This window comes from Andrographis paniculata, unplaced genomic scaffold (assembly GCF_009805555.1).
Source record: "Andrographis paniculata isolate CXL003 unplaced genomic scaffold, ASM980555v1 Contig69END, whole genome shotgun sequence".
NCBI lineage: Eukaryota > Viridiplantae > Streptophyta > Magnoliopsida > Lamiales > Acanthaceae > Andrographis > Andrographis paniculata.
Genome location: NW_026137605.1, coordinates 5,843,967 through 5,867,930, shown reverse-complemented (window position 1 = coordinate 5,867,930; position 23,964 = coordinate 5,843,967). Strand labels below are relative to the sequence as shown.

Below are 23,964 nucleotides of genomic sequence, written 5' to 3'. Positions count from 1 at the left end.
TATTTTTTGAATGTATTTTAAAATAAATTTTTGTTCAAATCAATTTGCAAAGTAACAAGTTACAACGATGCATGTGTCATATGTAGCTAATATAAAATAATAAATATATCTATAGTATATTATTATTTTTAGAAAATATAAATTATATTTTCTTAAAAAAAAAAAAAATGAACAGCATCATATATTAATAAGTTAAGGTATTGGTGTATTAAGAAGCCAAAAAAAGAAAAGGACTGGTGGAATTAGAAGGATTGATTTTTGTGGGCCAAGGGATATATATGGAGGCGAGAAAGATTAAGGAGAGAATTGTGATAAGAAGAGCAATCCAAGTGTGAGGTCCAAATCTCACCATGTGGATAAGGCAACGCAAATACGCAATTACCTCCTCACTCTCATCTCTATTCGATTGCTCCAATTCCAATTCCCATTCTTCTTCACTAGCTAGCACAACCACAACCTGACCTAGAAGACACAAATGGCCGCTCCCATGGCTGCTTCAATGACCCTCCTCAATCCCAAATGCTGCTTCATCCCCAACCCTAAGATCCCCAAACCATTCAAGCAATTCAAATCCCTCCCAATCCCAAACGGCCTCACTCCCACCGTATCCATAACCGCCCCTGCCGTTGCCGCCGCCATCTTCTCCACCCTCTCCACCAGCAGCCCCGCCATCGCCGCCCAGCAGCTGGCGGAAATCGCCGACGGAGACAACCGCGGCCTGGCCCTCCTCCTCCCCCTAATTCCGGCCATTCTCTGGGTGCTCTACAACATACTGCAGCCAGCCCTCAATCAGCTGGAGAGAATGAGGAGCACCAAGGGACTGGTCATCGGGCTCGGGCTTGGCGGGCTCGCTGCGTCGTCGGGCTTCCTCCACCCGCCGGAAGCTTCCGCCGGAGAAATCGCAGTCCTGGCGGAGGCGGTGAACGACAATAGGGGCCAGCTTTTGCTGTTTGTTATAGCGCCGGCTATTGTATGGGTTTTGTACAATATTTTGCAGCCTGCTTTGAATCAGCTGGAGAGGATGAGATCTCGGTGATAACATATATGACCACAGTTAATTAATTATTACTTAATTATATGTATAATATAATATAATATATGTGATCTTGGTTGTTTATATATGTGTATGCCTCTCATCTCCATCTCATCCGATTTGCATGTAATTGTAAAATTGTATGCTTACGGGGGAGTCTTTTCTTGCACAATCTCAATTTTTGAACTGCTCTTGGATTATTGATTAATATTGTTGTTAATTAGCTATGGTTGATAACTTGAAAGTTCTTCAACTAAGATTTGAATTAATGATAACAAATTCTCAAAGCTTCCCAGATATCCAACAATAGCCGCTACTCGAGTTTGGATAAATCCTCGGCCAAACAGAATATCCTGCAAATTCAGTCTGACAAGATAAGTACATTAGGCGAACCAAGGTGAATCTGGAGGCGTCGTGATTTGACCCATGAGGTTGGACTTTGAACTCATTACTTCACGATCACAAATTCACTCGTCACACCGCCAGACCATCCTTTATGGGACCGAAGAAAATATATATATAATTAAATTATTGTATACTTCCGGGTACCTTGATTTATACCCAACGGCCCGAGGTACAAACTTCCAAAGAAAAATTGAAAAGCTAAGTCTAATAATGTGAATAAAGAATGAAGAGATCTGAAGAATACAATCGAGTGTATAAGATGCTATACCATTGAGTTGAGCCCCATTGGACGAAGAAACAAAGTCCAAGAGTCAATGTTGGTTAGGTTGGTCAGGCATTGATGTATAAATGATATGATATATATTCACCTAGAATAAATCAATCAGAAAAGAATCACAATCTTCAGCGAAAGTCAATGTTGCAAAGGTATAATGTAATTGAAGAATCTATTATTCGTTGCACCAAAGGGTAAAACAAAAGGGAAATTATTAGTGTGAATTTGGCTGGAAAAACAATTGGATAACTTAATGATCAGTTAAAAAATAATAATAATAATAATAATAATAATAATTAGAAGAACATCAAATGAAAACAATTGGATAACTTAACGATCAGTTAAAAAAAAATGACTAGAAGAACATCAAATGAAAATTATACAAGGAAACAATATAGATTCGCTAAAACAATCAAGGACCCTGAGAGCAAGTTCACGGACTCTTCTGTGAAAGCTTTCTCACTAATTAAAGAAACAATACCGTGTCGGAAGGCTTGGAAAAGAAGGAAAGAAATAGGAAGAATGCGAAGGAATATCAATTGGAAACACACCGAAAAAGTCACCATAAATAATACATATTAGAGAGAGGAGATGAATAATTGTTGTGTCTTTAAAATGGAAGAATGAGCACCATTTTTATTACAACTCCTTTGAAAACCTACCATTGATTTTTAAGATAGCCTCCAGATTAAATTTGAGTAATGACCACCATTCAATCGTGTGTATTCAAAATTTCAAAATCATGTAATTTATTGCATGAACATTATCCAACTTTAATGCATTATAATTTGTAATTACATTTAATGTTAATGCATGCATATAAACGCACATCCGCACCAATTTATGCAATTTAAAGTCATATTTCATGCAAATATATATGTATATATATGCATGTCCATGCACCTATAGTGAGTCTTTTAAATGCATGCATTTTTGAGCTTATATTGTAATGTTATTTTATTGGACTTCGATTTCAACAAAAATATTTTGTTGTTTCGAGCAAGCTCCGGAGCAATATAGACTTCGCTAAGTCTAATATTTACCAAGCCCAAACTATAACTCACGACCAATAATGGTCCAGGCGAGCGGCACGCGCTTGTCGCTCACTGGCATTCATATGCCTCATACAACTCATATGCATTTCAACTCACCAGATAATCGGTTTCAAAATTTATGAATTTAATTTATAAATTAGATTTCATCGATTAAATAATTAACCGATTATCCAACAATCTCCCATATGAGTGGAAATACCCATAATTAGGAAAAAACACAACTTAGTTCCAAAGACATTGATACGCCAGGATAGGTAGTTTGTGGCTTTGAACCTTCCTTAGTCAATATCATTGTCTGCACTTGTGGCTTAGTTGACATGATACATTGAACTATTCCACCTTGGTGTGCATCTTAGTCAATAATATTGACATGTCGCTAGCTCAACCTTATTTGGTTATCATGTTTTGATCTGTTTCAGGCATGGATCACATCTTTGGATTCATAAGTGTTTCATTTGAAGTGGCCCTCACTTCACATTTACATAGGTAATCCTATCTTAAAGTATCCAATTCTACTTTTAGGATTATTAAGAGTCAGAGACTCAACCTCACCACTTTGCACATTGTAACACTCATAGCTATTTAGGGAATGGTAGTCGAGTGTTCGTGCCGAACTATTACAACTTAATTTTCCCATTGAACCAATGTTTGGGATCTCCAAGTGATTTGTACATTTGATCAATATAACCATTTGGTTAGCGGATCCGCAAAATTTTACATTGACCTATAGCCAATATTCATAACCCCACTAGTGATCAATTGTCACACATTGTTGTGTCTATCGGATATGTGGAAATTTACAATTGTAGACTTCATTCTCAGCCTTTGCTATTACAGCTTGGCTATCACAATATATCATTATCGAAGGTACTAGTTTTTTTTCTTCTTTTTTCTTTTCCCAATTGATCGAGCTCTGCAAGTTTATTTTGTAGACTTCCACAAAATTGCTCCACCTCCGATCGTGCAGACATATTCACTTGTAGACAACGAATATTTCGTGTCAGACATTCCATTAGCATCACAGTACCCTCAAGTACTAGAGAATATCTCGTGTAGTGTACGTAAAAAATCAAGAGCATATTTTAAATAGCACAAGACTTTTACTAGCTCTACACAATCTATCGCTTACTTTGCAACTTTCTTGAAAGACGTTACTTCCACTTTAGGAAGACACCCCCACACTTTTAAATATTTGTACGAAGGTTTCTTGTCTTTCACTTAATGAATTTTTATTCAAAATATAATTTGCAGTTAGAACTATCCCACAATTTTATTTTTTTTTTTGGTAATTCTGAATAAATCAACAAGACATTTTTTATGATTCGATGCCTTATTATTATTATTGCTTTTTTTTTTCTTTTTAATGGGTAAAGATAGCAATATCTTATGTAATTATTTATAAATGTGATAAATATATTTTTTTTCACCTCAATTTTGCACATCTTTTAAATCACACATGTCCATGTGAATTAAATCCAATGGCTTTTTCTTTTTCTATTTTTTTTTTACTGAAGAAAAGTATTAGTCATTTTTGTCTCCATCCAAACTTTTGAGTGATTACTTCTTTAGTAAATTGAAATTTACTAGCATTTAGACCAACATGTCATCTTGTACAATGCTATAAATCAAAATACTCAATCAAATACAAGGAAGAAGAAGCATTATTATTATTATTATTGAGTGCCCGATGCACTGTCATTACATTTAGCTTAAACATTCCATTGGAAAAAACATCGCAAATCCTACAGATGTTAAATAAAACAACATATTCTCCTGCCACTGTTTGAAGTCCACCCCTGTGAATGGTCGAGGAACCGGCACCTGCACCTGGGGTGTCATGCGCGGGAAATATTCTGAAGTTGCTGACTGGGCTGCAAACGCTGTATTTTGCACTACAAAAGCTGCAGAGGGTGCATCAACAAATCCGGGGAATCCTCTTAAGCTTCCGGGAGCAAACCGTGCGAACCCGGAAGTTGGTCCAATGTATGCTGGTGTAGAGCCGGCACCAGGAATCCCAGTTGTAGCAACACTTGGCAACTATGTTATTCATAGCATCCTCAATCGATAGCTCAGGGAGGTCGACTCTGGCCGATGACACGATCGGATTTCCGACAGCATTCATGATGTCACCTTCGTGATCGTGATCGTTGGCCACCATTCTTGCAATATATCTACAAAATATTCGTTTTTACGATTGTTAGAAATATAATAATAATAATAATAATAATAATAATAATAATAATAATAATAATATTGCAAGAATAAAATTATCGAAATAAATTCGATATCACAATAATTTTTTACCGAAATAAATTCGATAATCAATTTATTGAAATAAATTTGATAATCACAATAATTTATTGAAATAAATTTCAATAATCAATTTATCGAAATAATTCAATAATCACGTCGAGTCGAGGTAGAACCTCTTTCTGTAAAAATGAAAATGCCCCGGTAGTACCTCCGGTTTATGGCGCAATGTTCCCAAAGATAAAACGGCGTTCGTCTTCAAATTAGGTGGCACTCCAATATTTTGGAGCTCCGGTGAACTAAAATGAGGTGAACTAATACATTGTCGGAAGGCTTGGAAAGGAAAGAAAGAAATAGGCCGAATGTGACCGGAATATTGATTGGAAACACACCGGAAAGGTCACCGGAAATAATATATATTAGAGAGAGGAGATGAATAATTTTTGTGTCTTTAAAATGGAAGAATGAGCACCATTTTTATTGGAAAACACATGGGCTGGGAATTACAACTCCTTTGAAAACCGACGAGTGATTTTTAATGTAACCTCCAAATTAAATTTGAGTAATAGCCACCATTCAATCGTGTGTATTTAAAATTTCAAAATCATGTAAATATTTAGTGCATGAACATTGCTGCCGGATTCATCTCCTCTATCCAGCCCTCAACAGCCGACGCCGGTTCCAGCCTCAATCTTGTCGACCGCCGCCTTCAACTTTTTCCCCAACTGCTTCGACTGCCGTCGCTCCTCCCTCTCTCTTTCTCACGTCCAGCCACCGCGACAATCTCAACCAAACAACTCCAGCCGGCGGCGGCCACTCTTCTCCCCTTGTTCGATACAAGGCTGCTCTGTCGGGTACGTAGTATTTTGCCAACCTTATCCTTGTATTGATTGAGGTATAATTTTCTATTGTGCTTAAATTCTATTGCCTAGAATTGTGATACCAGCGCATATGTTTGATGATTTGGATTGATATTGTGAAGTGAAAAGGCATTGTTGATTGTGAATAGTTTTTCCTTTGGAATCGGTTGTGTTTTGTGGTTTTTAGCTGTTTTACAGATTTTCTATGGCTGCAATCCGACATTATCTCAGGCTATTCAATCGAGTATGAATCATTCCACTCACAAACTATGTATTATCAAATTCCTCCCTATTCCAGGGCAGTCTCTCTTTCATTTCCCTTTCTTTACCTTACGAACAATGTGTAGTTTAGATATGGGGGATTGAAGTAGACAATATATTGTCATTGCATTTGCTTGCATGTGTTTTATGCGTGGTCTATATGCCAACTTGAGTCAAATGAACTTTTGATTGATACTTCTGATAGGTCTTTCCGTCATGATTGACAATATTTGATTTTGAACATATTGAGCTGCTAACATATATATATATATATATATGTATATATGTATACATGCTAGAGATATTGTTGAATTTAATATGTTGAAAATGATGAAGGTACTAGGTAACTTTATTGAGTCTTTCTTATTCACTTAATCTATTATATTTTCTCTACTTACCCGTTTGAACCAACATTTAGATTGGTAACCAGGAGCAGCTAAGGCTCTTAGACCCCTCATTAATAAAGAGCCCAAGTTCTAAAATATTATCCGTAATTATTATTAAATTTTAATTCGCAGTTTATATTTTTTTTTTCTTTATAATTATTCAAATGTTTTAAAATTTTAATTATATATATATATTTTTCTCTTTCTTTTTAACTGGTCTCATCTCTTCTTTCCAAATTCAATTTTCGTCTACAGTTCTCTACATCACACCCTATTGCACTGCGTCCACCCACTCTAGATACAATAATTACTAATTCCTCTGTCCGGGCTAATTATGTCACTTTGTTTGGGCATGAAGATTAAGAAATATTGATATTGTAATATAAAAGTGAGATATGTAAAACGTAAAGTAAGAATATTATAGAAAGTTTATTAAGGAGTGGATAAAAATGTGATGTGACAAGTAGAAAAAGTAGTGACAAATTGGTTAGTATTTGTTAAAGTATGGATAATAAAATTGTGAGTGAATAAAATTGTTTACTATAAATGAATTATGCATAAGCGTAGCGGACAAAAAAAAAAAAAAATTGGGCATAATTATAACAAACGGAGAGAATATTTTGTATTTTTTTGTTATAGCCTTGTCTTATCAAAATATATGTAAAATTCATCATTTCCTCATATTTACAAATTTGTCATATTGTATATAATAATTCTAATCCCAGTCACTTAAGGTGTGTTCCTTTGTGGTTTGAATTGGATTTGGATTAGGACCGATAAAAATAGGTACAGTCTGAAAATTCGATTAAAATTCAGCACGAAAAAACCGTCCTTAGACCTAAAAAAAAAAACTTAGGGTTGTGCCAACCCGGCACAACAATGAAGCGGGCCGTGTCCGGTTAGATAATTTAAGTTACTAGATAGTTTGATTTATTAGAATACTGTCGGTTGAATTTGATTAGTTTTAGTTTTGAATTATTCTGCTAGTTTCAGTTTTAATTATTAATGTACAATGCCGGTTCTTACTGTCTTGGAGAATGCACCGATGCCTTGTTGATTTTGCCATGTAATAAAAGACATTCTTTTAGAAAAATAAAATTGAAGAATAGTTCCAGCAGAAGAACGCCGCAGGAACGGTTCCAGCCTTTCTCTCTCCTCCGTTACTTTTAGGTTAAATGTAAAATCCATATTAAATCTAATGTTGTACTCCCTTCGTCTAGTAAAAGATGAGTTTTTTTTTTTTTTTTTTTTTTTTTTTTTTTAGACACGGTATTTTAGATAGAATAAGTTATTAAGTTATTAAAAATAAATTATGATAATATTTTATTATTTTTTATATATGTAGTATTATTGGTATTTTATATACAATATGGATATTATTTTGTAGACAATAAAATTTTATATAATATTGTAGACAAAAAATTGTGTTATTTTTAATAAACACAAAATTTGTACAAATTATATTTGATTTGAATTTAAAGCGGGTCCTATTATCTAAATGGATCATTTGATTCTCCTTTCGGGTCGATTTATTTTTCAACTTGGTTTTCGATGGCTTCTTTGATCCGAAGAGGTTTGATCTTCAATTTGACTTTGCCGGCTTTTGGAGGGTTTTGGTCTCCGTGCGGACGATTTGATCGTCGCTTTGGATTTGATGTCTTTTTTAGACGATCCGAGGCTTTGATCTTTGATTTGGCTTTGCCGCCTTTTGGAGATTTGGTCTCCGCGTTGGCGATTTGATCATCGTCTTTGGATTTGTTATCTTCTTTGGACGATCCGCGACTTTGACATTTGATTTGGCTTTGGCGCCTTTTGGAGGGCTTTGGTCTCCGTGTTGACGATTTGATTATCGTCTTTGGATTTGTTGTCTTCTTTAGACGATCCGCGACTTTGACCTTTGCTTTGGCTTTGCCGCTTTTTAAGGACTTTGGTATCCGCGTGGGCGATTCGATCATCGGCTTTGGATTTGATGTCTTCTTTAGACGATCCGCAGCTTTGATATTTGATTTGTCTTTGCCGTTTTCGGAGGGCTTTGGTCCCCGTGCGGGTGATTTGATCCTAAGCTTTGGATTTGATGTCCTCTTTAAACGATCCGCAGCTTTGATCTTTGAAAAGGTGGATTTGGTGCTACATAACGTTTTTGGTGGCGTGTCCCTTTGAATTTTGGATCTAAGAGAGCCGAGTTTGCGCCTTTGAAGAACGCGATGAACACCTCGAAACTTTGGAGACCTTCCCTTAGCTTTGACGAATTCCTCAACGGCTTTGAGAGCTTTGATCTTTGAAGAGGTGGATTTAGTATTCCATAACGCTTTTGGCGGCATGTCCCTTTGACTTTTGGATCGAAGAGGGCCGAGTTTGCGCCTTTTATGAAGAACGCGATGAACACCTTGAAGCTTTGAGAGAAACTTTGAAGACCTTCCCTTGGCTTTGACAAATTCCTCGACGGCTTTGAGAGCTTTGATCTTTCCTCCGGCTTGAACATACGACGAAGAACGTTGACTTCATCGATTCGCCAACCAATATTGGATTATTTGTCCAAATCGGTGACTTTTCGACGAAGAACGCTCCGAAGGACACGAAGAACAATGAAGAACATTGCAGAGAGTCTAGAAAGACTTACCCTTGCGCGAGTCTTCAAATGAACTTCGGTGTGTAACGAATTGGCCAAGGCTCTTATTTATAGGGGAGGGTGGCCTTGGCTTCTTTTTCGGATTGTGCCACGTGGATGGAAAGATCTTATAATCTTTCATTTTCCATTAGATACTGCTTTCCATTCTTGACGGATTTGATTTTGGAAGATATTAATTTATATACTTCCTTTATTGACAAGATTAATTTATTTTGCTGCCAAATTTATTATGGCTCCATTTATGCACGTAATATTTGTACGATATCTTCCATTTTAAGCATATTTTTGCATTAATGGTTGATATTTATTGTACAAAAATTAACATATGTGCATAATTAAATACCATATATTTATTTTATTGGAATTTTATTTTCTTCCAAATTATATGATATCTAATTGATTTTAGACATATTTTTAGTGTCTACAAATACAAATGAATAAAAAAATATATTTATTTATTTATTTATTTATCATATCATAAATTAGTTTTATAAAAAATGAGAAATTTTAAAGGTAGATAAAAATATTTGTTAATTGAGGAAAGAGATAGAAATAAAGGGGTTTTGAGTGGTCCTATATGCAAGATGTTAGAAGTTTAATTAAATTGATTTATATTTGTTAAATATACTCCCTCCATCCATTTTCTAATATTCTATTTGATATTTACACGTATTTTTAGGCAATTAGGGTTTTTGTTATAAAATAACAAATTTGCCCGTAATCTTGTGCATAGAAAATGAAAGAGTAAATAAAGTAAGGGTAAAAGAGTAAATTTTGTGTATAAAAATAGAAATAGGACAATAATTGTTAGAAATTCCAAATAGGAAAACAGGACGTTAGTTTGTGGACGGATGGAGTATTTAAAATTGATAAACTTACCAAAAATAAAAATTGGTATTTTTTGTGGAACGTACCAAAAAGGAAATTGGGTCATCTGTCGCGGGACCCAGGGAGTATATAATTGTTTATTAAATTACAATTTAAAATAGATAAATTTAATATTATTAAATATTTTAATTATATAAAATTAGTATTGAATATATAATTTAGTATGATATAATTTTGTATAAATAATACTATTTATTGAATAATTTAATTTAAGTAATAAATAATTATCATTAAAATTATGTTATTAAATAAAATATTATCATGTATATAAATATAAAAAATACTTATAATAATAAAAATTTTATTAAATAAAATAATATATTTATTGATATGGATTAAAAAAAATTTTGAAGTACGTCAAATTCGATTATGCAATGTAATTAAATGATTGAATAAGTTCTTAACAGGTTCTTAATATGACGTGGCACGACATGACAGAGAGAGAAAACCCGGGGAACGCAAAAATGAGTTCTGCATTGAATATGGTCTTAGGTTGTAGTTTTGGTGTTTTTTTTTCTTTTAGAATGGAGTTTGAACTTTTAGGTTCGCTGCTGATTCGAAATAATGAGATGCTTAACGGGTATTCAAGTCATCGTAAGCAAGCAAGAAAGTGTTTAACAAAACACTTATAGCTCTTAAATAGATGAGTTAGTATTGATTGAATTGTGAAAAAAAAAGTTCGAACATTAAGTGATTAAAGCAAACAATCAATTAAAATATATAGATATTGTAAAGTTGAGATTCACATTACTCGTAAAAGTACGTGGGTTGAAACATCATTTGGTGAAAAAGTGTAAGTAAAATTTTACTATACAAATGGAGTGAAATGGAAAAAAACAATATATTTTAACAAATTTGTCTCTAAGGATGGAGAAGGAATTTCATTAATTTTACACTATTTGAATTGAAAAAATAAGAAATGTGCATTGAACGTATTTTTACTTTATGCAAAAAGTAACATTTTTTTCTTATTGAATTTTTTTACTGCAAACAGTAACGACTTTTTTTTATTTTTCTTGTTGCAGAAAAGACAAAATGGCTGAAGTCTATTTGTGAGAGACGGGAGATAGAAAATATTTTTTCAATAGCAATTGATAAAGACTTTTCTAATGACTGATACTAATTATATGAAAAAGCTAATGACAAATAAAAATATGTTAATGTTCGAAGGAAAATACTTGCATATGAGGTGTTTTATGTGTCATATTGTAAACTTAATTGTTAATGATGTTTTTTAAAGAACTTTATGCATCGATTAAATCCATCGGAAATGCAGTTAATTTTAATAAATTTAGAAATTTTGCAGATTAGCTAAATTTGTTAGGACATTAATAGTGCTTGTAGATGTGAAAAAATAGGTGGAATGCTATTTATAAAATGCTTGATGTTACATTGAAATATGAAAGTGCTATTTATATGTTGCATTCTACTTAGTTTTGACATCTATAGGCACTATTGATGTGCTAGTAAACTTAGCTAGACCTGTAATTTTGATGAATTTGGTCGATGCATCAAGCTCTTTCAAATCATGTTTAACAATTAAGCTAAGAATATGATATGAACACCTCAAATGCAAGTAGTTTTCTTCAAACATTAACATATTTCTAAATTTAATTCTCCTTTCAAATAATCAATAGCAGCATCAACTATGGTCTCTGATAGTTAGAAATCGCATGCGTTTTATATTCATATCATATGCGATAATTGGGTGATTTTGATTGGATTCTACCTAATTTATATACGAATTGTTTATTTGTTGTGTGCAGAGGGCAAATATTAAATTTGGCATAATGGCAGAAAAAAGAAATAAAATTAATTAAAGGCCCAAAAGCCCATCTACAAAATAATTGGGGCAAACATTAAATAAAATGAGGGATCACACGTTTCCAAAGGGGGAGGACGGCTAGGGCAGAAACGCACAGGAGCAGGAGACTGACAGATTTATAGATCGCGCAGGAGCAAATCGACAGAGAAGATTTCCCCTTCCCACTATGACTTCATCTTTCTCTTTTGTTCTTTGTTATTTAATTATGGAGTAGATACTTTTCTGGTTTGAGGGGTGATAATGTTTTGGTTCTTTTGTTTTGGAGATTCTTGATTTTCTTTATAAAAGTTCTTTTTGATTATCAATATTCGTCTAATTCTGAGAATAGCGTTTGTGATTGTTAGATTGATTGAATATTTTGGTACCGATATTTAAATTAGTCTGATAATCTAAAGTCAATTCAAGTAGGATATCCGTAATTGTATTCACACTTGAATAGGTGACAACCGAGTTGAATAGTTCCTTCCCGGGGGTTAGACAATCAAATCTAATTGCTTCTCTTAGATAGTAATTGTTTTGAATTGGGTTTTCCTAGATTGGAATGCGGTTAGGCAATATTCTTATGGGCACACCTAGGTTTATTTGCTTAATTAGGGGTAGTTAACGGTCGTACCTTAATTACCTACACCGTAAGGAAAAATTGGTTGTCAGAGCTTGTTGATAACTATAACCAATTTATTGATATTTTAATAAGAATTAATTTAATTGAATTAATGATAGAACACAAGTGTCATAATTGCATCATCCCTTGAGCCAGACATCCCCTTGATAGTCAGTTCCCCTTTAATTTAATTGCTTTGTTATTTTATTTTAATTAGATAATAAAAGAAAATTCCCCCTTTATTTACTGCATTAGAATACGAAAGAGTGAATCACACAATCCCTGTGGAGACGATCCCTTCCCCTATATTACCTTAAATTGTGATCACGGAGTAGGTGAAATATTTGATTGACCGCGCGACAAGTCAATTTTTGGCGCCGTTGCCGGGGATTGGCGCTTTGTTTTACTCTTTTGTGTTATTTTAATTTATCCTCTTGTTTATGCCCCGTTCTTCTCGTCCAGGCGAACTGATATTTAATCTTGAGATCGAGAAGGTTGAGCGAAAGCTACGAAAGGAAGCCAAGCAACGAAAAGATGCTCAGGTTGCGAAGCTGGCAGAATCTTTAAACCACCTCAAAATCTCTAGCTCTAGCGACTCTGAAAGTGATCAAGAGACTGTCATGGCTGAGGATACCCGCACTTTAAGGGAGTTGGCTGCTCCCGACTTGACGCAGCAACCCTTATGCATTAACTTTCCCACTCTGAATAACACTATTGCTTTTGAACTGAAATCTGGATTAATTCATTTATTGCCTTCTTTTCATGGCTTGCAGGTGAAGAACCTCACAAACACTTGCAAGAGTTTGACGTGGTGTGCTCCAGCATGAAACCACCAGGTGTTACTGATGAACAGATCAAACTCAGAGCCTTCCCATTTTCACACAAAGATGCTGCAAAGGATTGGCTCTACTATCTCCCACCTGGAAGCATCGACACGTGGAACGACATGAAGAAGAAATTTTTGGAGAAGTACTTTCCAGCTTCCAGAGCTGCGACCCTGAGGAAGGAAATATGTGGCATCAAGCAACAATCAGGTGAAACGCTCCATGAATATTGGGAGCGATTCAATAAACTTATCATTAAATGTCCACAACATCAAATTCCCCCTCAATTATTGATTCAATACTTTTATGATGGTTTATCATTGATGGACAGGAACATTATCGATGCTGCAAGTGGTGGAGCTTTAGTGAATAAGATGCCGGCACAAGCTTGGGATCTTATTGCGAGGATGGCTGAAAATACGCAGCAATTTGGTTCAAGAGATGTTGGACAGATAAGCGGAAACAACAGTGACCATGCCATCCAATCAATGCAACAACAACTTTCTGAGTTGACGAGCTTCGTTCGCAAGATGGTCGTGGAAAAATCCAACCCGAGTGTCCAAGTCAAGGTGTGTGGAATATGCACGAGTGCAGGACACCCTACAGATGCTTGTCCGACCCTCCAAGAAGAATGTGCAGTGGATGTGAACACTGCAAACTACGGTATGAATAGACTTTCAGCGTACAATCCATACTCCAACACCTACAATCCAGGCTGGAGAGATCATCCGAACTTGCGTTATGGAAACGCACAGCAGGGTAATGCTCATCAACCATTTGGAGCTATGCAGCAGATGCAACAACCTCGTTTCTATGAAAAACAGCCGCCTCAAGCACCCACAAGCAACTCCAGTCCATCTTTGGAAGACTTGGTGAAGTCTATGGCTACCAGTACCCTGCAATTCCAGCAAGAGATGAAGTCAACTGTCGACAAATTACAAGGTCAGATCAATCAAGTGTCAGAGGAGGTGAAACAACTACGTGAAAGAGGAAAGTGGCCTGCTCAGCCTGAGCCAAATCCAGCAAATGTCAGCGCCATCACTATCTGCAGTGATACGATGATTGAATGTTCCTCCCGGCCTAATCCAAGGAATACGAGTGCTATAACTCTTCGTAGCGGAAAGGAATTGGAAGGTCCACCTCATATCTCAAGGGAACAGAATGAGGATCAGATTGAGATGGAGATCGAAAAAGAAGCTGAACTTCACGAAAAGGTACTTCCTGACTCTGTCTTACTGAAACTAAATCAGCTCCTTTTCCTGACAGGTTGAAGAAACCACAAAAGGCAAACAAACGAAAAGAGATGATGGAAATATTCAAGAAGGTGGAACTTAATATCCCGCTCTTGGAAGCTATCAACCAAATCCCCAAGTACGCAACGTTTTTGAAAGAACTGTGCACTAACAAAAGGAAATTGCGAGGGGACGAGCATATTATAGCGGGTGAGAACGTTTCTGCTGTTATCAAAAGAAAGTTACCACCTAAAACAGGTGATCCAGGTATGTTTTCTATCCCTTGTAAGATTGGAAAAACTGAGATAACTAAGGCTATGCTAGATCTAGGAGCTGCTATTAATGTCATGCCTCGATCAATATACGACTCTTTAAATCTAGGGCCTTTAAAAGAAACAGGAATTATTATTCAACTTGCTGATCGAACCCATGCTTATCCCGATGGTATGATAGAAGATGTATTAGTTCAAGTGAATGAATTGATTTTTCCTGTTGATTTTTATATTCTGGATATGCATGATGCGCACTGCTCTAATCCACCGCCTCTTTTGTTAGGAAGACCTTTTATGTGCACTGCAGGAACAAAGATAGATGTTAAAAAGGGCACACTAAGCTTGGAGTTTGATGGAGAAGAATTTCATTTCAATATTTTTAATCCCATCAAATGTCATGTTGAATCTGAATCGTTATATGCAATTAATGTTATTAATTCTGTGGTGCAGGAAACTTGTGAAGTTGGTAATGAGAATAAACGAAGAACTGTGTTGACAAAACAGTTGGAGAAAAAACCAACTGGAGAGAGTAAGAAAAGAAAAAAGATTGTCGAAAAGTGGAGATGGATTCCCAAGGAATCACCATTGCTGGCAGAAAAAAAATGTCATAAGGAGAATCAAAATTCTAAGCCGAAGAAAAAGTGTGTGGCCAATAGACATCGCTTCAAATTATACCACGAGGGACCCTCACTTGATCCTATAAAGTTGGCACCCATTGCCGATTTCGATGTTCAGAATTGATGCGATGCGAAGTCTAGCTCAAAGACTATAAAGAAAAGCGCTTTTTGGGAGACAACCCAAAATCATTTAATTGATTTCTTTAATTTTATTTATTTTTATTATTTAATTGCTAATAACACTTTTGATAGTTTTGTTTGGTTTAGTCGCCACCTCCAACCTCCGGCGCCGTTGACTTCTTCCTTCCCTGCTCAGTCATCACCGATCACCACATCCGCTCCTCTAAATGGCTTGCGTTGGTTAGTTGTTTTCGCAGGACTCAGGAGAACTTCAAGCCTCCCTAAAAATCACGATCAAATGAAGAGGTGTTAACAAAGCTCCCAACTACTACACCCCCTATGGACTCCAGGGAAGTTCCTCTCTTCTTTTATTGCTTTCTTTACATTGAGGACAATGCATACTTTAGGTGTGGGGGGAGATTTTTGTGCTATTTTTATGCCTGATTTGCTGTCTTTTCGCATGTTTTTTAGATTAGTCTGAAGTGAGTTAAAGGTGATTTGTGTGATAGGTTAGTTTGGCATGACTAATGAGATTTGATTGATGATATGTTGAGTCAAGTCGACGTTTGAACCATGTGAGAATTTGAGCCTATGTTCCAAAGTTACATTAGAAAATAAATTGCATATATTCAAGCTTTTGGAAATTTCTTTCATGTGCGATTTGTAGTGCTCAATTAGATGACCTAGAACTTGAGTGATTATGCATGTTGAACTTACAACTATCGGGTCTTGCGTTTTGAAAATGATAAGGGCATTAGGTAACCCATTAAGCCTTTCCTTATTACCCAACACAATATATTCCCCTAGTTAGCCCATTTAAGCCTTCTTAGCTTATTTTTTCTTTTATAATAAACTGTTTTTTTAGCCTCATACCCTTTTTTCGATTGAGCCTTCTCCGATTTGAACCCTATGTTAGAAAGAATTACTTTAAGTCCATGTTGTGATGCACTTTATTTCTTCGGCACTAGTTAGAAACGAACTTTGGGTACGAATAAGTCATAGTATGAAGGAATAACTGTGGGTAGTGTAGGTATATATACATATAGGCAAAAGCCAAAAAATAAAAAAAAATATAAATAAATAAAAAAAAATCAAAAAATCAAAAAATAAAAAAAAAAATTGTTTATTTGCTGTGTGCAGAGGGCAAATATTAAATTTGACATAATTGACAGAAAAAAGAAATAAAATTAATTAAAGGCCCAAAAGCCCATCTACAAAATAATTAGGGCAAACATTAAATAAAAGGAGGGATCACACGTTTCGGGGAGGACGGCTAGGGCAGAAACGCACAGGAGCAGGAGACTGACAGATTTATAGATCGCGCAGGAGCAAATCGACATAGAAGATTTCCCCTTCCCACTATGACTTCATCTTTCTCTTTTGTTCTTTGTTATTTAATTATGGAGTAGATACTTTTCTGATTTGAGGGGTGATAATGTTTTGGTTCTTTTGTTTTGGAGATTCTTGATTTTCTTTATAAAAGTTCTTTTTTATTATCAATATTCGTCTAATTCTGAGAATAGCGTTTGTGATTGTTAGATTGATTGAATATTTTGGTACCGATATTTAAATTAGTCTGATAATCTAAAGTCAATTCAAGTAGGATATCCGTAATTGTATTCACACTTGAATAGGTGACAACCGAGTTGAATAGTTCCTTCCCGGGGGTTAGACAATCAAATCTAATTGCTTCTCTTAGATAGTAATTGTTTTGAATTGGGTTTTTCTAGATTGGAATGCGGTTAGGCAATATTCTTATGGGCACACCTAGGTTTATTTGTTTAATTAGGGGTAGTTAACGGTCGTACCTTAATTACCTACACCGTAAGGAAAAATTGGTTGTCAGAGCTTGTTGATAACTATAACCAATTTATTGATACTTTAATAAGAATTAATTTAATTGAATTAATGATAGAACACAAGTGCCATAACTGCATCATCCCTTGAGCCAGACATCCCCTTGATAGTCAGTTGCCCTTTAATTTAATTGCTTTGTTATTTTATTTTAATTAGATAATAAAAGAAAATTCCCCCTTTATTTACTGCATTAGAACACGAAAGAGTGAATCACACAATCCCTGTGGAGACGATCCCTTCCCCTATATTACATTAAATTGTGATCACGGAGTAGGTGAAATATTTGATTGACCGCGCGACAGGTCAGTCTCTCAAACAGACTTCAACTATTTTGTCAATTTCTTCCCGATAAGTAATTTTTGTGAAGTTAATGATTCTTTTATACAATTTTCATTCACTATTTATAAAGTGAGCTATAATTACCATATAGTTTATATTTTGAATGGATGTCTAAGTATCAGTTGTGATACTTAGTGTTTAACTATTGGTTGCAAATTTTATTTTAGTCTTCTTCTATACGAATAAATCATGCATGCAATCTTTCATCGACCATGTAGTTTGAATATTGATTGTAACTCATTTTCCAAATTTATAAACACATAATCTTCAAATACTGGAAATGGTACTTCATCAATAATTATATACTCCACAAACTTCAATGCATATATTTTTTGAAATAATAAAAAAGATCTTACTATTTGCACTAAAAAATTACAATAATAAAAGAGATGTTATTATTTGCAATTATAAAATAAATAATATTGCATGCAATAGAAAAAAACTTTGAATGCACATTTTTTGATTGAAAGAGTATGAGACTAAAGAATTTCTTTACACCATCTTCATGGACTCATTCGTTTAAATACATTGTTTTTCATTATTTTCATTATCTTCTTATAGAGGATTTAACTTACACCTTTTCACCAAATAATTTTTAATCCACTTGTACTTTCATAAGTAATAGGGGTTTCAACTTTACAATATTTGCATGTCCCAATTGATTGTTTATTTTCATCAATTAATATTTGAATATCCTTTTCAAAATGCAATCAATATTAACTCCTTTATTTAAGAGCTATAGAAGGTTTTGTTAAATCTTTCCTTAATCGGTTACGACTAAAATACTTATTTGGTATAATATAAGTTATTTAAAGTATTAAATATGGTTCTAATTATTTATTTTAATAATGAAACTATTTAATAAAAATATTATCAATATGCAATATATACCAATGACTTAAAAAATAAATACCGATACCGTACCAAAATATTCGGTATTTTTCGGTATGATAATTGTGGTATATTGAAAATCTGGTATTTTTCTTCATGCCTATGTACAATATATTATAAAATTCTATGTCTTCTTTATAGGCAAAAAAAATATTCAAAATCATTTTCTAAATCTCATTCCCCCTAGAAAAATTCATCTTCTAGTAACCTTATAAGTCTTGTAATTTTTTATGTATAAAATCTGTTGCTACAAGCTTAATAAAATATTTGCAGTGTTTGGCTTAATGGTGTGTCAAATATTTTATATTTGCAGTGTTTGGTGTCTAATACAACATATAACTATCATCTACTTGTTTGGATTACATGGACTATACAACAATATGGGTTTCTCAATTTTTATTTTTATTTTTCATTGAGATACTATAGTAACTCATATTAGTATTTTACTTTTTCAACTTTTTTTCAAAAAGTTTAGTCTGATGGTGGGAAATTTCAATTGTTGATAGGTGGATCAATTGGAACCATGTTGGAAGTAATGAGAGTTGTAGCCGTTGGCTATGATGGCATGTTAGGTGAAGTATGTCTGTTTTTATCATATTATATACTCTTCTATTGAATTGGCATAAAGTTTTCATATTTATAATTTTTTGATACTATATTTTATCTTGCCAAAATTATTTTAAGATAATGAGAATTAGGGTTCTGGTGTTATCTTTTAAATATAATTGTGTTTTGTTTATTCATTTATATTTGTTGATTATCGGTATCAAGTAATATTTGTTCCTAGTTTTACCCTTGATTTAATTTTAAATTACAATTGATTTTTCTTATTCATGCTTAGGTTTTGTTCAGACTTCTCAAAAAAACTTAAGTTGAATTTTCAGAGTTTTGGAGACTTTTTTTTTTTTTTTTTTTTCCGGCCAATTAATTAATTTTGAGATGTGATGTATAAAAATTAGTAATGTGGAATGGGACAGTGGTGACGTATCGTGTTGATTACCAATTCAAACTAATATATTAAATTATTAACATTGCAATTGAAAAATATTAGCACCTGTGTTGTTCTTAAAATACTTTTATATACTCATACCATGTCAAAAGTTATGTTTTTTTTTATCATGCCAAGGTTTTATCCAATATTTTTGGTATATCATAGTGAGTCATCTCCATGAATTTGTCTTGTATGGTTGGACCAGATATTTTGGTCATGTGATTGTAAAAGACATTTTTTTTTTTTTTTTTTGCATTGTTTTATATTTGGGTCAAATGTATTTGATGTGATAATGCAAAAACTTTTTTGATCATGTGATTGTAATAGTTGATATTTATTGCATTGTTTTATATTTGGACAAAATGTAATTGATATGATAATATAGAAACTTTCTTGCTCATATGATTGTAGTAGTCACTTTTTGCATTGTTTTATATTTGGGTTGTATGTGTTTGATATGATAGTGTAAAAACTGATGTTGGACGATTTATGATTTTTGGTGGACTTCCATTTGTAGATAAATAAATAAATAAATAAATTATACGGTATTTTTAAAAATTTAAATTTTTAGGTGAGATGATCATTTACATTATTGAACAATATGATGAAAATTCATGTATACAATACTATACTAATGTGTTGATCATAGTGTATAATAATTATTTTTTTTACCATATTAAATAATAAGGTATACGCAAGAAATGGTATAAAAGTGTTATGTATATATATATAATACATGTTTTACATGCAAAAATATAGCAAAACAGCAAAAAAACCTCTCGTGGTTTACCAAATATGTTGAAAACCCCTCGTAGTCCTAAAACTCCAAAATACTTACTCGTGGTTTGTAAAACGTTGCACATTCGCCCCCTTTTAAATCACACTGACGCTGTTAAATTTTAGTTTTATCAGACCGTTATGCCCCTGCCCTGTGGTTTCTCTCTCTTTTGTTCTTTCTTCTTCTCTTCTCCATAGTTTCTTTCTTCCATCTTCTTTTCTTTTCCAAATTCTTCTTCACACATCTTTTTTTCTCAATTATTCTCTTCTTCTTCTCTAATTCTTTTTCAGGCCATAGCACCCGCTTTTTTTTTTCCTCAATTTTTGTCTTCTTCTCCAATTTTTTTCAGGTCATGTTCCACCCGTTTCTTTCTTTTCTTCTTTTTCCCCCAATTTTTTTTTCTTCATCTCCAATTGTTCTTTGGAGAATGAAGAATTGCAAAAGAATAAAAACTGAAAGAAGATGACGGGCAGAAACGGCTGGAGCAGGGAAGAAGAAAGGAAGAAAAGAAAGAGAATAAAGAAGAGAAGGGAAAAAAGAAGACGAGAAAGAAGGGGCTGGACATCAGCTTTTTTTTTTTCTCCAATTTTATTTTTTTTCTCTATCTTCTTTTTCCCAATTTTCTTTCTTCTTTATTTTCTCTCAGTAATTCTTTCGTACACCGTTGCAACCACCTTATTTCTTTCTTCTTAGATTGATTTCAAATCTTGATGTCAAATTAAATTTTTAGATTTTTTGGGTTTGGTAAAAACAGAAAAAGAAATCGACGGTGAATAATAACTTACGCATTCTCATCTCCATCTCCATGTCCGGTCAATTAATTGTGATAAATTTGGTAAAATTTATGTTGTATTTAGCGGATTTAAAATAAAAAAAAAATGAACGAGGAAGAAGAAGAACGAAGAAAAAGTTGTTGTAAAAATAGTCAATAAGGGTATTTTAGTAATTTTATACATAAATATATCACTGAGGGGCGATTTTTTGCATCGTTTTACAAACCACAAGTAGATTTTTTGGAATTTTGAAACTACGGAGGGTTTTCAACAGATTTGGTAAACCAAGAGGTTTTTTTTTGCTGTTTTGCCCAAAAATATTGCATTAATCCAACTTTTTTATCACGAAATATGCCGTGACAACTTTTTTTAATATTGCAAGTATATGTTATGGTAAAAAATACATAACAAAGTCCCGAGAAATATATATTTTGTACTAAAAATGACTTTATTACAAGATTTTTAGCTGTTACGAAAAGTATCTTTTTGTCTGAAAAGTAAAATTATTTGGTAATGAATATGTCGAATGAAACAAGAGATATTTGATGATTGAAATGACCTTTCAAAATATCTTTATCTATAGGCTATAATGATCGAATATGATTGGTGACATTAAAAAGCTGCCAAATTCTAATGTCACTACTTTCATTCCATTACTAGAGTTTGATTGGTACCTACCCATCATTATTGCAAAAATATCCCACAATTAAGGATGGACATTTACCAATTTAATATGAAAAAAAGAACAACCTTTGCATCTTTTCTTTGATTTTCAAAATACAGCACTTACTTGAATTTCTCAATTATTGACTACTTATCCGAAGCAACAGAATGTATGAAGATATGTTTGAAATGTTGGTAAGAAAACAAGTCATACCCAATAGCACACGGATGATTATATCACTGATCAGGACAATTTTGCGTGGAATTTTGTTAGAATCATCGATCCTTTGCGAGGCATCTATGCCGCATCTCATTGAAGTATGTAAACAGACAGTAGTCAAGCAACGACACAGGCAGCAAAGACAAGAAAAAGGCCTGCAAGGCGTGAGGCCAATAGGGGATGCACGCCGGGTGTGCGTGCCCAATCCACCTCACGCTGGCTTTGCCGTATGTTTCTGCGCTCGGACAGAACAACGTAGCTTTCTTTATCCTTGACATCTTAGTTGCCACCAACAATGGAATCTGTAGGCAGGGGAAGGTTAGGATACTAAATTTGAAAAATCAGCATCATTCTGATTCTCTAAATAAGTACACGTAAAATATAGAAACAGCACAGGCTTTTATTATATACAACATGTATTGTTTCACTACAAGAAAAAATAATTTTTGTAACAAAATTTTTTTGTCTCTAAATTTATTTTTTCCGTTACTAATGACATTAGAGACGGAAATAGGAATGGAATTACGTTAGCTACGTGAACTTTAGGGACGGAATTCCGTTATAAATATATTTTATTTTTTTTTTGTAATGTTTGTAATAAAAGTATGTGCTGTTAGTTCATAATTATAGTGTGTGCTGTATGAGAGTATGTCATGCGGTAAAATCAAGTAGTGTATGTGTGGTGGTAAACTATATCATGTGCTGTATTTGTATTGTATTAGAATATACTGTGTGTTGTTTATGGTAATACTGTGTGCTCTCTTGTAGCTGAATTTTATACATGTTCACAATATTAATTCATTAATTAATTATTCCTCCTACATATGATATATGTTAGAAGAGTCATTCATATCATAGGCTTCTCTAATTTGTTTTGTGCTACTGTATATATATGTATATATATAATGTAATTAAATTACCTGGCACTGTACATCTATTCCATACTGCTTGTATTCCAATCCAATGGATCTTGACAGCATTCCCACATACCTGAAATTAACATATATATATATATATATATAATTGAAGAAAAGAGAAGATGATAAAGATGGAAGGCCTTGAATTGAATTAAATTAAATTTGTTTAATTACCCTTTGGAAGCAGCGTAAAGGGTGTAAAGAGGGAAGGAAGAAACAGCGGTTGTTGAGGCAGATCCAATGTTGACAACAGCTCCCTTCTTCTTTTCCACCATGCGAGGGATGAGTGCCTTTGTGAGCCAGGTTAGGGCTTCCACGTTCACTCTCACCACGCCCTCCATCACCTCCTCGTCCACCTCGTGGAAATACTTTGCGTATGGATAAGACATACCTGCGTTGTTCACCAAGATTCCTACATCCAAACCCCTTGTCTCATCCTCCATCTTCCTCAGGATCTCCTCCCCGCTGCACCTACCCAAGTCGATCACAACAGTTTTTACACTAAGCTGCTGCTGTTTGGTGCTGTGTTGGAGTAATATTTGGTGGGACACCTGTTGTAGCTTGGATGGGTTTCGGCCGACAAGCAGCAGGTTGAGGCCTTTGGATGCCAGTTCGAAAGCAAGAGCTTTTCCGATGCCATCGGTGCAGCCGGTGATCACTGCCCAGGAGCCGTACTCTCGTCTCAGATCCTTGGCAGGCCTCAAAAACATCGTCCATGTCCATATCAGGACATTCGCAACGCATTTGGACAGGTAAAGGAAGCCTAGACAGGCTGAGCCGAGGAAGAAGATCACGCTGGGGAGATTCATTAATTAATTAACTAAGTGTCTGTGTCTGTGTTGGTTTATATGCAACTCAAAGGCATCACCAGCTAGCTAGGTGGCTGGCAACTGCTAATAAAATACTCTCTTTTTTAAAAATTAAAAAACAAAAAAGGTTTATTTAATTTATTGTTCCTATTGGTTAGCGCAATTAATTAAGAAAGATTTTTCATTTCGATGTG

At 34.2% G+C, this 23,964-nt stretch overlaps 2 protein-coding genes and 1 non-coding gene across 3 annotated transcripts; 1 reads left to right on the top strand and 2 right to left on the bottom strand.

The window, feature by feature from the left end:
• Positions 1 to 367: 367 nt before the first annotated feature.
• On the top strand, positions 368 to 1,241 carry LOC127264110 (photosystem II core complex proteins psbY, chloroplastic). The gene has a single exon (XM_051293498.1). It carries the CDS (start codon positions 476 to 478, stop codon positions 1,034 to 1,036), a length of 561 nt encoding a protein of 186 aa, XP_051149455.1. The 5' UTR covers positions 368 to 475; the 3' UTR covers positions 1,037 to 1,241.
• A 12,220-nt stretch (positions 1,242 to 13,461) lies between these two features.
• Positions 13,462 to 13,568, bottom strand: LOC127264249 (small nucleolar RNA R71). Its single transcript, XR_007841647.1, has one exon. It is a non-coding gene; the product is annotated as a small nucleolar RNA R71 (small nucleolar RNA).
• An 8,216-nt stretch (positions 13,569 to 21,784) lies between these two features.
• LOC127263425 (very-long-chain 3-oxoacyl-CoA reductase 1-like) lies at positions 21,785 to 23,923 on the bottom strand. The gene is made up of 3 exons (XM_051292436.1): positions 23,136 to 23,923; positions 22,965 to 23,034; positions 21,785 to 22,346 (listed from the first exon to the last, which is right to left on the bottom strand). Exons 1-3 carry the CDS (start codon positions 23,768 to 23,770, stop codon positions 22,101 to 22,103), a joined length of 951 nt encoding a protein of 316 aa, XP_051148393.1. The 5' UTR covers positions 23,771 to 23,923; the 3' UTR covers positions 21,785 to 22,100.
• Between the last annotated feature and the right edge of the window lie 41 nt (positions 23,924 to 23,964).

What these genes read in the sequence shown, in the direction of transcription:
- LOC127264110 (XM_051293498.1), top strand. Translation starts at nt 476, where the DNA reads ATGGCCGCTCCCATGGCTGCTTCAATGACCCTCCTCAATCCCAAATGC.
- LOC127263425 (XM_051292436.1), bottom strand. Translation starts at nt 23,770, where the DNA reads ATGAATCTCCCCAGCGTGATCTTCTTCCTCGGCTCAGCCTGTCTAGGC. An exon ending in CTTTACGCTGCTTCCAAAGG is followed by an intron (nt 23,035 to 23,135) that starts GTAATTAAACAA and finishes TGTTAATTTCAG; the next exon opens with GTATGTGGGAATGCTGTCAA. An exon ending in GAATAGATGTACAGTGCCAG is followed by an intron (nt 22,347 to 22,964) that starts GTAATTTAATTA and finishes CCCTGCCTACAG; the next exon opens with ATTCCATTGTTGGTGGCAAC.